We start from the raw sequence: 13,825 nt of genomic DNA, 5'->3' as shown, positions 1-13,825 counted from the left end.
GTTATTGTCAATCTCGGAGATGCACTTGCTATCCTTACCAATGAACACCTGAAGGCTGGGTTTCACTGTGTCGTAAGCCCTCCCAAAAAGCAAGCTCATCTTGATAAATACAGCGTCCTTCTGGGATACCGGCCCGCACCCACTACTTTAATGCGTCCACTACCAAGCCCAGTTATCCCGCCACTGACGGAAGAACAAGCAAAGTTGCCCACCTTGACATGTGAAGAGTGGGGGGCTCAGAGAGTTTAGAAGGTATACCAAGTGTTGGAAACCCGTTTGGGGTATAGTTAGTTGTACAACATCTTATTTACGTTAGAAGGAATAAAAGGGGTAGCACAGTTATTTTCCCAAGATACATTCATTAGCTGTCAGAAATCTTAACAATAATTTAACTCGCTCGCTTAGTACTTCACCTCTGTGGTATATGTTGTGAAACTGCATTTATTGATCTCATGTAAATATGATGCATCATTTGCTGACGATAAACCTCCAACTTCTAATATGATACGTTGGAGCAGTTCGGCTATAACTTGCGACATAAGAGCGAGTAGTCATTTTGCATGCATTTATAGTCAAGGACTTACACCAGATATTTATTACCAGACACGGTGGACGATGGAGTTACCGATAACATGTCAGAATATAGATCGATTTTAAAGTGCAAGAAGTAGTACCAACAACGTTTTCATATTACCTAAACAGGCTATTAAATTGGCCAATCGAGGTTTTTATAGATCTATGAGACGCCCTAAAAGGGAATTACCTTTCTACTACAGCCAATTGCATCCTATTATTTATATTTGATGCTTATTTGCCACCTCTTTTCCTTCAACTCTTAAAGCCCGACCCAGAATTCAACAATTATATCCCGACTTTCTAACACTAAACCTACACGTATGTCTATCGTGATCGGCAAATACTTATATGACATGATAAGAGGGGATGGACAAAAGAAGCGGCGCAGAGATCCCGAATTATCTTACGGAATTGATAGAGTTAGCATAGTAATTGGTTCGCGACGGCTATGCGTGATTCTCTTTTCTTCGAATAGATTATTATGACAGATCAACTAAACTGTTGGAGATAGAATAAGCTTACAGCACTATCAGTCGAAGTTTAACTGATGGCACGAGTAACGTAACGAATATAATCGAACTAGCTATACCTAGGAGGTATCTAAGTCATGTGTCCATGTTATATGAGAATCAAAGCTTCGTTGTAAGGCGCGGGCCGTACCCTAAAACGGAGAAACCCCATATACTCCTAACACCTTTCCAACGTCAGAATCTCTTTCCCCCTTGACTACTGATGCCACACGCTCGCCTCCCTCCCATGGTTCAGCAGCATCCCTCTTCCGCAACGAGACGGGATTGCCGGTAAAATTAGTGGCACAAAGTCCAGGATCTACCCCAAATACCAAAAAGCCCTCTGGCTTCAAGCGAGCGTAATACATGACCATAAGCATATTGACGGCAGCCTTGCTAGTACGGTACTCCGTTCCCAACGGGTTATAATACGGAGAACTAGGATCTACTGCGTGCGTAATCGAGCCCATGCTCGAGGTGACGAACACTAGGCGAGGCAGTTTGTGGACCGCCTTACGCAACAGGTCCAAAAACGCCTCAGTGACGCTGCCCTTAACGCCGTCCGTAGCTTGGACTTCTCTGGCCGCTGCTTCGCCTTTAGAGAGATCCCGACTTCCCAAAATCACATGGTATTCCTCAGAGAAAAGAAGTAGATTCTTTACAGAAATTCAATATCCCTGCAGTGAGCGCGTTGTCAGAGGTCGGTCAGAATCTAATCGTACGTATACCCCTAATAGTGTTTGCATTCCCTATATACTGACTGCGAGTAACTTTTAGGATCACCCTAGATACGGAACTCTATTCTCCGTCAACGCCGAGTCTCAGCACCGGTTGTTTAACAACGTCACGTTCGCCAATGAGGCATATAAGGAGTTTTACTCTAGCCGATCTGGCGCTTTGACCGCATTCGCTAGTAATTACCTCTGTGTGTTACTTTCCCCCTTTTTGCTTTATTAAGAACAGACTTTTTACTGACCAGTGCTATTGTAGTGTGGGAAAAACTCCCTAACAACACACAACTAAGCAACGAGACCTGCGAAGTGCTAAACTCTTTCCCTGCAGACTGGCCCGATATCTAATACATCTTGGTGATCTCCTAAGCTTGGGCGTGGTAATACTTAAGCCCTCGTCTATCGGCTCGGTAACCCTAAATAGCTCTTCTGATACAGCCGAAAATCCACTGGTAGATGTAGCTTGGTTTACCACTAAAGCGGACCAGGAACTGGGCATAGCAGCCGTGCGGCAGCTCCGCCTATTTGCAAACGCTACGGGGGTGCTTCAAAGCGAGTTGTCACCCGGCGCCGCCGTGCAAACGGACGAGCAGATCTTGGAGTTTGTCAAGGGTGCTGCTAGTCCTAGTCACCATGCTGTTGGCACATGTGAGTTTACCCCATTCTTCCTTATAGGTCTATCTTCAAGAACAGAAATTATGAGATATTAACCTAGGTAACTTGCGAGTAGGTAAGATGGGTAAGTCAAGCGATAAGTCCGCGGTGGTGGACATGCGCCGCAGTGATAACATGTCATGAGAAGCTAAATTGCATCTCCGTGTCCGTGTGCGGGGGACAAAATGAACCGAGCCGGGGTGCCGGATTGGTTGGAGCGATATTAAGCCGGAGCCGGAGCTCGACTTACTGTGAAGGTCCAATGAGGATTCGCCGCCTTACCATATACGGTAATACCTGGGTACGTACCCTGCGTTACGATTCAGTACGGCGATATTCATCGCATGTGCTTTCTTTCTGTATATTAGGAGTCGAGGTGTATTTAAATATCACTTGTAGTATCATGTTTGTTTTATTTTTCTATACTGGTTGTAGTCACAAAAATTGTATAAAATCATTCATTTCGCACAGGCCGTGAATATGTCTACTCCAAAACGGTCTGTCCTCATCACTGGCTGCTCGGGCGGCGGCATGGGTAGCGCCCTCGCAATCGCTTTCCACAAAGCCGGCTTCCATGTTTATGCTACAGCACGAAATTCGTCTAAAATGACAGAGCTTGTGTCGCTAGGGATTGATACTCTCCAGTTGGATATACAATCGGAATCCTCAATAGCTGATTGTGTCAGCAAGGTACCATCGCTAGACATTCTGATCAATAATGCTGGACTCCAGTTCCTAATGCCGATTGTCGACATTAACATCGCCGAGGCAAGAAAGTTGTACGATTTAAACGTATGGAGTCATATCGCCATGATCCAGGCATTCCTGCCGCTACTGCTCAAGTCCCCCAACGGCGTCATCGTCAACCAGACATCGATCGGGGCTAGCCTTGCGATACCATTCCAGGCCGTCTATAATTCTTCCAAGGCGGCTCTTGCTATGCTTACGGACTCCCTCCGGCTCGAGCTTCAACCCTTTGGGATCAAGGTCGTCGACCTGAGGACTGGGATCGTCAAGACCAATTTGATCAAAAACTTGCAGGATAACAGCAACCCGAAGCTTCCTAAGGGTTCAATATATGAGCCCGCTAAGGAAGTGGTTGAGAAGGCGCTGCGCCAAGAAGGCTTCGAGGACAAGGGCATGCCGGCGCATCAGTGGGCAGAGTTAGTAGTGCGGGACTTACAGAAAAGTAATCCGCCTGCGGTTATCTGGAGCGGGGAATCGGCATGCTTAGTGCGCACTCAGACGGTGTTGCCATCTGGGCTGCTCGATGGTATGGTTAAGAAAATGGTCGGGTTGGACGTCGTCGAGCAGATTGTGAAGAAATGAGCAATGAGAGCTTCATTTCCGGGACTTCATGCGCTGCGCCGACGGCATTTCGATGGTCCTAAAGAAGACATGGAATCCCCTGTATCGGCAGTCCTTTATTGCTTATTTCTAATCGTGTAGTATAACGGGAATTGGATTATACGAAATTAACAATCTGGACATGAAAAGTCCTAGGTTAATATCATCGCGGGGTGATGCATATTTTATCCCGTTCATGTTTCATTTATATTATTGCGCCAAGACTCAATGCATTGCACTATTCGAAGAAGGGAATGACAGCTAGAAGTAATCTATAGGTACCTAGTCAGTCACATTACCATCATATCACATACATAGTACTTAATGAGCAAGCTGTAAACGTCATTCGCTAGGATTAAATTCGCCCGTAGAGGGATTCTAGAAAACAATATGAGAATGAGGGGGGTCCCTGTCAAAGTCTAAAGGATCTACGCAAGCAACGTTGGGCATTAAGAAATACCCGTCTAGGTAAAGTTTGACCTTATTTGACCTTAGCGTTACAATAGGTGATAGCCTGTAATTTTTCAAGATAGAGAACTTGTCGGTTGAGCTGGAGATAAACGCCACATCCCTGCCGGAAGGATCTAAAATAGGAGCCACGAGTCCGTTCCACTAAGCAGCGTCGGCCGAGTTTGCATATGCACGTATGGCAGAGCTCAAAAATAAGGTTACGGCGTGGACGATGGACCAACCAAGTACCGTATGGACCCCAGATCAGGGATTACTGCGGCTCTTCAAAAGTCCAGAAGCTTAGAATTCTTATTATAGCAAAGCAAGATCATAACAAAAATTAGTCAGAAGATCATTGCCCGTCATGGTAACAAGTCATAAAGTAAATCTTGGGTAGACCACGTAGATGCAGATGAGTTCGGTTCCGATCCTCCTTGCTGTCATCATCTTAAATTTCTAGAGGAGGGTTACTTTCAGACCGCTAATTGTTACCATGTCATATCGCGTCTGCCTTCTAACGCTTACTCAACCAATCGACATATAATCTATACGCCCGACCGAACTTTAGTGGGTCCTCGGCTTTAGCGCCGGTCGGATGCGGAACCTCGAAAATGTACCCTTTTTTATCAACGGTTTATTCAGGCCTCATAAACTTAAGGTGATAACAATTGAGCTTACTGAAAGATATATTTTAATATCATAGTCCCTCTGAATTTAAGTTGGCTAAATTACGTATAACCTCAAAGACAATGTTTGCATACCGAACCGGCACCATTGCTTAGCGGCCTAGATACGTGAGTTGTCACTTAGGAATTCGGTTGCGTGGCGCATGACCCTAGACGAATCACTCTCAAAAAACCTGATCTAAATAGGATTTTGTTCAGCCGCTCGGAGACGTCCAGGGCCATTATCCCGTGAACTCTTGTCTTCTCATGCAAGACGGGATAAATACACCTAGCCTTTCAAACAGGTAGGTATTTCGCCTTCCCAAGTACCGGTTAGCTACCGAAAGGTCTACTCGTAGACAGCTCAATTCATGCGGCTTCCTAACTTGTCGGTTAACCATGTCATCGGGTACCTTAGTTGTTTTATCTCTTCTAACTAGAAATTATCCCGATCAGTTTGCTTCACCTAAGTTACAATGTAGAGGAAGGAAGCAGGCATAGATTACGATACAGGGATAACTTTACTCACATCAAGTGAGGCGAGATTTAAAGCAGGCGTTGCTTTATTGCTATATCCCGGCACGTATTCGTAAGATAAGACTTCTAGACCGTAGAAGATCTAAGAGTCATGATAAATCCTATGCGTAGTTTTATGACTAGGTAGATGCATCGCTTTTACTTTTCCCTCTCAAGGAACAGCAAGCGTTCACGACATTGCCAGATATGGATATAAGCAGCTAGGTCTTATAGGATAGCTATTCGAGATATAGATCTTACACTGGGCTCGGGTAGTCCGCAAGTAGACGGACCGGGCCAATACCTTTAGGATGCGGGATAGGGGGTACTGCTTTTAATCCGAAGACACGTATCTTTGGTGCTTCATCATACGGCTAAGGAGACCACATAGTACTTATAAGCCATAGCATCTCTTAACCCGTGCCATGCGCCACCTGCCTACTTTCCCCGGGAATTCCTGATATCAAATCTCGGCAGTCTGAAGGAAGCTTAGAAGCTTTATTCTAGCATCTCTTGTATGTATTCGTCGTATTTAGTCATCTTGGGTAATGGGGGCTCTAGCAAAATAAATAATTATCTACTCTCTATAATGTTATTGGGGTATTTTCTTAGTAAGTAAGTACTGAGTTTAGTCTAGTCCCTTATTCAACGGGTATTTTCGTTTATACGTCAGCTTACATTAGCGGTTTTTACGGTGTCTTCTTATTCGGTAGAACGTATCGTGAGTTGCTATTTTAAGCGCGATCCTATATGTGGGAAAAGTAAACTAAAGCTGCGTCGGTCGAAAACTCAACAATGCATACACTGCACTTTGAAGAGACATCTTCGATCTTTCTGGTCGGCTAGCTTCCATGTGGGTTCCGAATTGTTTTTTTCATGATCGGCTACACTATGATAATAGGTATTTACAGTGTAAATATTAATAAAGGCATCAATAAGCGATTCGGTATTCGTCCCTACTGGATGATTCTATAGTCTGTTTGGGCTATAATCAACTATCACAATCCTTGGCGGCCAGCATCACTTTCCTTCCACCAACATAGTCCGCATCGATTTATGTGCATTTGATTTTCTTTTCTAATAGGTTAGTGCTAATATACGAAAGATGCACAGCTATTGGATGAGAAAAAGCTACATCGGAAGGCCGGATACAAAAGTCCAGCACGGGAAGAATGCTATGCCTAGAAAGCATATACTCCTCTACTCCTCGGCTAGAATATTCATCCGAGTTAAACTAGCGCGAACGTGTTTTTATGTGATTTCGGTACTTTAGGAGAACCTTAATGTCCGTATACCTATACTATTTATCTATTTTTACTCGTTTAATTCGTTTAATAGCCTTACCTAACTCTCAGCTCAACGACCCCTCCTCTCTCTCTCCCCCCCCCCCCCCCCCCGGTGCCATGTGCGGGCGATGCTGTGCCTGGAACTAACATTCCGTCCGTTCCTCCCCCGACCATTTGAAACCACGCGCTGCATGTCAGCTTACTAGGAACCCGATTCAGCCACGCTGATTCGCACATGGTTCTTGTTAATCCATTTCGTCTATGACAGTTAGTCACTTTCTGGTACCGGATCGTCTTCAAAGCCACACGGAATTTGACTTTAATATGTTAGGCCCCTAGCCTCTCCAACTTGTTTAATTCTCTTCATCGTGTAACAATACCGGCATTTCTTTTCTCGTTTGTTTCTTTCTCTATATGCAAGAGGGTAGTCACAGGATTTAGTTCACGATGGCTTCATATCCCCCCGTGGCGGCGGGCCCTGTCCCGTTTTCGATGGACTACAGCGGATATATATCGACCGATGAGGACTCCATGGTTACTATTGCCCCTCGGATGCAAGACAGAGAAGAGGTGGAAATACTCAAGGACAATCCGCCGTTTAAGCCAGACAGGAACTTTATTCTCGCTTTCATTTCTATTTGTATTATTACTTTAGCAGCCGCCCTCGACGCGACGTCTCTTAGTATCGCCCTACCTATCATTACCGAAGATCTTAAGGGGACGGCTATCGAAGCATTCTGGACAGGAACGTCATTCTTACTCACTTCTGCCGTCTTTCAACCCGTTATCGCCGGTTTAAGTCATATTTTCGGAAGAAAGAATCTTCTCATTATATCATGTTTTTTATTTGTCGTCGGAGCTATTATCTGTGCCGTTGCCAGAAACTTTACCGTGATGTAAGTAGGATTTTGAGCGCCATGGTATTCTCTCGATTGCAAATAGCTAACATGGCGTGTCTAAGGCTCGTGGGAAGATCTATCCAAGGTATCGGTGGAGGTGGTATATTAGCACTGGGTGAAATCATCGTTACCGATCTTGTTCCACTTGTCGCTCGAGGCAGTACGTATTTCTCCCTTTCCCTATGATTGTTTTATGCTGATATAGTTTAGCTTGGTTCGGATATCTCGGTTCGACATGGGCGTTAGGTTCTGTGGCTGGACCTTTGTTAGGAGCGGTTTTCGCTGAAAGTGCGACATGGCAGTGGAGTAAGTGAATTTCAAAATCATTTTATAGTGGCAGTTTTTAACACCGTATATCATAGTCTTCTGGATTAACCTGCCAATTGTCGGCGTGGGGATGGTTCTTCTCATCCCTTTTCTCAAGCTTGAATCCACACCCGGAAAACTGTCTACTAAAATCCGCTTATTCGACTGGATTGGATCAATCATTTTCGTGGCCGGAACCGTAGGCTTCCTAATTCCTATTACATGGGGTAAGAGTTTTTATTAATCTATTCTACTCTCGTCTATTATCTAACGCTGTTTTCAGGTGGCGTTATGTATCCTTGGGACCACTGGCGAACAATAGTTCCACTACTAGTTGGATTTGACGGTATTATTGCATTCGCTATCTACGAATGGTGGCTTTCAAGGAGAGCATTTGACGCCGAGGGAAATCCTCTGCCAGGTGAACATATCGAACCTATTGTTCGCTTCACTATTTTCAACAACTACACGATGTTGATAACATTTCTTTCAACCGTTTTACACGGAGTGGTCGTCTGGTCTCTCCTATATTTCCTACCGCTATACTATGAGGCCGTCAAAGAATATTCGCCGATCATCTCTGGTGTCGCCATCCTTCCCGAGACGGGTCTAGTCGCTCCCGTGTCCGTAATTGCGGCTGTACTCTGTACAAGATTTGGAAAATACCGTTGGGCTCTCTGGTCAGGTTGGATCTGTACGACTGCTGGCTCTGGACTCCTTTTCCTACTTGCACCCGATACATCTGTTCCTGGTTGGATTTTCCTTAACTTTCTTGTCTCGATTGGAACTGGTATCCTGTTCCCCGCAATGAGTCTGGGTACTCAAGCCGCATCCCGTCCTCAAGATTCTGGTCATACGGCGGGTTTCTTTTCTTTCCTTCGTGTCTTTGGTCAGGCCATAGGTGTCGCTGTCAGTGGTGTCGCATTCCAAAACCAGCTCCAGAGCGAGCTGCTGAATTATGAAGAGTTTGCCCCAGTTGCGACGCAGTACAGCAGGGACGCTACTGCAATAGTCGGTATCATTAAAGCGTTACCGGACGGAACCACAAAAACGGATTTAAAGCAAGCATATTCGGACAGTCTGCATGTTATCTGGCTGTTAATGACAGTAGTTAGTGGTGTGGCACTACTGACCAGTTTTACAACAAAAGAGTACAGCTTAGAACAGGAGCACGATACGCGCCAGAAGTTTAATGGAGGAAAGAATAAGGAGAGCATGACTGATTTAATGCTACGATGATAGAGATAAACGCATAAGGAGCATATATAGCATTGGAGACTCGAGTTTGGGTATACTACATAGAAGGTTTAGCATAGAAGGATGCATCTGGGTAGCATGACGGAGTTATTGGTATCTTAGGTAATTACTAGGCGATCAGGGATCGCTTTATGTATACTAACTGGTAAGATAGTAAGGAGGTAGTCAGTGAAGACAATTACGAGACTACCTTGAAAGCTGATTATACATCAACTAGTATCGATCAATGCTCGTAATCTTTTATTATTATCTTGTAGAGTTAGTTAAAATTCTAATAGTACCTATAACTGTATTGAGTAACTAAAACTTTAACTTGTTAACTACTTGGGATATAAATAAGTTTAAACACAAATGATAGAAGTGATGGTAGGGGTTATGCTGTCCCTCTACAGCCTGCTTCATCAAAGGGATTCTAATAAGACTTGTTGGTAAATATGATATCCCCCCACCCCCGCATAGGAGGCTGAAGGTAGCTGATCATCACATCCAACAGCATAACTTTTAGATTGTTGGTTAATCATCTTTTGATCAAGGAATATGATTGGTACGGCGATATGCGGAATAAAACAACCGAAAATGTCCATGCATGAGCTATCCAATTCATGACAGACTCACTTAGCTCGTACCACCTTGCTGTATCTCCCTGAACTTGTGTAACGCGTCTATCTTATGCGCGTCTAAGTCCAGCCCAACAATAAAATCCCATCTGTGTGCCAAGGCTTCTCGCAGCTTCTCGGGATCAAGACCAGCATACGTATCCTGTCCGCAAAGAACCATCCCAGTTCCCCGACTAGAATCTATGATTCTTTGGCAGCGTGGCCTTCTGATCATATCGTAAACCTTGAATGCCGTAGCTACTTCTGCGGAAGATGTGATGTTTTTAAAAAGCTCCTGGAGAACCATGACATCCTCAAAAGCCATAGCTATACCCGATCCTTGCCATGGTGTTGTGGCATGGGCGGCGTCGCCGATCACACACACATTACCATTCGCATAGGTCGGGGTAGCTTTGTGTTCCCATTGAGAGTAACCATGTAGTTCTTCTTGATCAAGCGCAAGCTGTCAATAAACTTAGTAAATGCCACTGACTTAGGTAGCCCTACATACCTCTATTATTCCATTCGCTATTGGACCATCGAGCCAGTTCTTCAGTGTTTGTGTCAAGGTCTCCCGGCTTAGCATGCGTTTTCTGTCCTTTGTTGGTGTATGATTAATATGTTCAATAGCTGATATGACGCATTGCACCATAGTCCCGTTCTCAAGGACATCGTGCATTATAAAACTACCATCTCCAACCCATCCATATTGCCGATGGAATGTGAATAGTTCGGGGCCGAGCATAGCTTTTGCTTTCTCGATTGGCACCAGACACCTGCAATCCCAAAAGCCTGCCTGTGATGCGGCAAATTTGTCGGCTTCATCTTGAAGAACGTACGAGCGTACCGTGCTGAAGATACCATCTGCGCCAACTACCGCATCAAATTCTTTCGTGTCTCCGTCTTGAAATTTGACTTTGATAGTGCCTGTAGAAAGTGAGGGCTTGATTGTATCAAGTTTCTTATTAGTAAATAGAGATTTGCTGGGCAATGGCGCAATAAGTTCACGAAGTAATGAAGCTCGGTGGACAATCACACCGGAATCATCACCAGAGGAGTCCATAACGATTTGGCCCGCATTTGGTCCTGATCCCTATAGCAGGGTCAATCTTAATAGTAACAAGGTAACTTATGAGAAACTTATTTACCACAACGCTACGAACAGAATTCAAGGGAACTGCTCCTGCTCTTTTCAAGAGCTCCTGTGATCCCGATGGAAGTATATGTTCTAGTGCTTGCTGCGCATTTGTATCTAGCCCAATAGCTGCGCCGCGCTCCGAGAAACTTGGGGCAGACTCGTATACATGAATATCAAAATGTGGAATTTGTATGAGGGCGTTCGCGAGTGTTGCTCCGGCAAGACCTCCGCCAATTATGGCAATATGGATTTTAGAAACGCTTTCATCAGCCATTGTGTAGGGTATGATAAATATGTAAGAGTTAAACAATAGACAAGACGTCCCGCCGATGCGGTAATATTTATACACATGTACCTGGGTACCTAAGTAGGTACATGTATGTGTTAAATAAACTATACGGCACTATGTTACACCCGTGTTATGCCGTAGTATATGGAATCGGCCGCTAAACTCGGTACCTAGGGGTCGTTAGAGAATCTTAATTGGATTGAAAGGACGATAGTTGTATATAGCCATACTCATTCATTTTCCTATAATCATCTATTTCTTCACTAAGCTACAGCGCCGAGGTAAGTTTATAGGTATCAAAGTATCCGAATCTCACCGATAACATACCTAGTCCTCTAATTAAATCACCGGGGTAAAAGCATGTTATATTTACAGGTAGGTAAGTACGAGTGTCAATTAATAAGTACTGTACTGATTCTTTTCTTTTTTATTATAGTTAGTCTCGCTGTTCCCTCTCAGCGGTTAACCCTCGTCTCTTCTAGACCTAATGCTTTGGAACCCCCCTTAGTATATCTAGCCCCCCCTCCTGTGAATGTTATGCTGTGGTTTTGTTTGAGTACAAAAATGCATGTATGCAGTAAACCTCCCTTCGCTCTCGAGTGCAATATAATACAGCCCAGATTGGGATAAAAAAGAAAGGAAAACGCAGCACCAATTTTTTTCTTCTTTTACTTCATGCCTCCCGGGAAAACAGTTCGTAATCGAGGAAGGTTCGTGCTAAGCCTCTCCGGCATCTGAACTCGGACCCGGGAAGAGACGGGATTCCTTGAGACGGGATTCCTTGAGGCGTGATTACTTATGCCGTGACTTCTGACCGTTTCTGTGTTGCCGGTTCTGCTTTCGCCTTCTTCGCCTCTTGCTCGATGTAGCACCTATCGTCTGCTAATCCCAACGGCGCCCCTCGCGCTCTGCTTCTAGACGTCTCATGCGACCTTCCTCATCCTCCGTATTTACCGCCTCACTGCGACGGCTTTTCCGACGGCTACTGCGATCGTCCCCACCGTCGCGGCTACGCTTGATGCCTGTAGTGCGACCTATAGTTGCCATTCGCTGCGCCTCCTTAAGAAGTCTCTCGCGGTCTCTAGCCTCACGCTCTAGGGTATGTGGGTCTTTCGATGTCGCTCCGGATGCAGGCTTATGAGCTGCAGCCGAGGAATGAGAGGCACGACGAGATGGTTCGCCTTCGCGCCTACTTGAGTTAGAAGGCTTGCTGCTGCCGCCCTTGATATCAGACACAGGAACCTGTTTGCTACTAGCCCCTTTGATCGAGAAGCTACCCCGAGGACCTGTTGGGGGGTTGAATGATTTATCCGAAGGCTCTATCGGTGTAGGCAAGGCGGTTGAATTTTTACTGCTGCGATGACTGCGATCTCCTTCGTGATCACGGCCGCGATCCTTACCACGGTCTTTGTCTCGTTCTCTATCTCGTTCGCGATCTTGGTCGCGATCCCGGTGAGACCTATGGCTAGATTTTCGGTGTCGGTCGTAGTCGCTATCTTTTTCTACATCGTGATCTCGACGTTTCTCATCTCTATCGCGACGACTCCTGTGGCTTGGTCGCTTATGTTCGCGATCCACGGGAGAGGCTGATCTGGATCGTTCATCGTGTTTTTCATCTCTTGACCGACCTCTATAATCATCGTCATCTCTAGTAGATTGCTTTCTGCTCTTATGCTTGCGACGGCGATGGCCATCGTCACGATCATCTTCTGAAATTGACGGAGAACGATGTCGTCTATGCTTACGGGACTCCTTACGATCCCTGCTGCGACTGCGACTTCGACTCTTAGACCCGGTATACGTTCTAGAACGGTCACGGTCTCTATCACGACGATGCCCCTTACTCTTCTCCTCTTCATCATGTTCTCGATCACGTTCACGGTGGCGGCGTTCCTTATCCTTAGAAGACTGCGGAGAACTACTCCGTGATTTATGCTTATCTTCCACTGGGCTTGCCACAATGGGAGGAGGATTAGTACGTGAGCTAGGACTCTTCTCATCAGTGATTAAGCCACGAGCTCTTAGGTTGAGAAGACTAGTGTTAGGGAGGCCCTGCCGCATGGCTTTCGGCCCAGTAGGTGCATTCAACGGTATATCCGGAACCGAAGTTTGAAGACGCAATGGGCCAGCATTCCCACGAGGACCTTGGGGTGCTGAATGCTGATCTTTAGAGGATACAGATACATCACCCTGCGCAGATTGCGACCCATCCTCCTTGATTACTTCAAAGTTCCCCAGTGTCAGCTTGTCGGTTCCATTAGCAGCAACATTATCATGGCTATTCCCTGTCTCGACATCCCCATTCTCACCGGTTGTCTGTGCATCTTGACTTGGCTCTGCTCGTAGTACTCGGCCAAACTCGTCAACACTACCGGGAGTCTGCCCTGCTACCTGAGAAACGTCCTGTACGGTTGAGTCATCTTTATCGCCCGGATATTGAGCAGCCTGTCCGGCCCAACCTTGGTTTCCGTTATTATAACCCTGATGGTATCCACGACCGTAGCCTCCATAGAAGCCCCGACCCCGGCCCCGTCCTCGAAATCCGTAATTGCCTCGGCGGTAATCATTGAACTGGTTGTGGTGGCCAAAATTACCTGAATTGAAGC

General features: G+C 45.6%; 3 protein-coding genes across 3 annotated transcripts; 2 read left to right on the top strand and 1 right to left on the bottom strand.

The window, feature by feature from the left end:
* Window positions 1–2,950: 2,950 nt before the first annotated feature.
* On the top strand, window positions 2,951–3,799 carry GL218_01420 (NADPH-dependent 1-acyldihydroxyacetone phosphate reductase; the record flags this gene model as incomplete). The annotated part of the gene is made up of 1 exon (XM_033577889.1): window positions 2,951–3,799. The coding sequence occupies one exon, from the start codon at window positions 2,951–2,953 to the stop codon at window positions 3,797–3,799; it is 849 nt and encodes a 282-aa protein (XP_033437851.1).
* Window positions 3,800–7,181: 3,382 nt separating this feature from the next.
* On the top strand, window positions 7,182–9,178 carry GL218_01419 (putative transporter C3H1.06c; the record flags this gene model as incomplete). The annotated part of the gene is made up of 5 exons (XM_033577888.1): window positions 7,182–7,630; window positions 7,696–7,793; window positions 7,844–7,939; window positions 7,996–8,166; window positions 8,223–9,178. The coding sequence occupies 5 exons, from the start codon at window positions 7,182–7,184 to the stop codon at window positions 9,176–9,178; spliced, it is 1,770 nt and encodes a 589-aa protein (XP_033438902.1).
* A 633-nt stretch (window positions 9,179–9,811) lies between these two features.
* GL218_01418 (Salicylate hydroxylase) lies at window positions 9,812–11,204 on the bottom strand (the record flags this gene model as incomplete). Its single annotated transcript, XM_033577887.1, has 3 exons — window positions 9,812–10,255; window positions 10,304–10,885; window positions 10,941–11,204. The coding sequence occupies 3 exons, from the start codon at window positions 11,202–11,204 to the stop codon at window positions 9,812–9,814; spliced, it is 1,290 nt and encodes a 429-aa protein (XP_033438901.1).
* Between the last annotated feature and the right edge of the window lie 2,621 nt (window positions 11,205–13,825).

Source organism: Daldinia childiae (genome assembly GCF_008694065.1).
Source record: "Daldinia childiae strain JS-1345 chromosome Unknown Scaffold2, whole genome shotgun sequence".
Classification (NCBI taxonomy): Eukaryota; Fungi; Ascomycota; class Sordariomycetes; order Xylariales; family Hypoxylaceae; genus Daldinia; species Daldinia childiae.
Note: the sequence above shows the minus strand (reverse complement) of the source record. Positions and strands in the feature narration are given on the sequence as shown.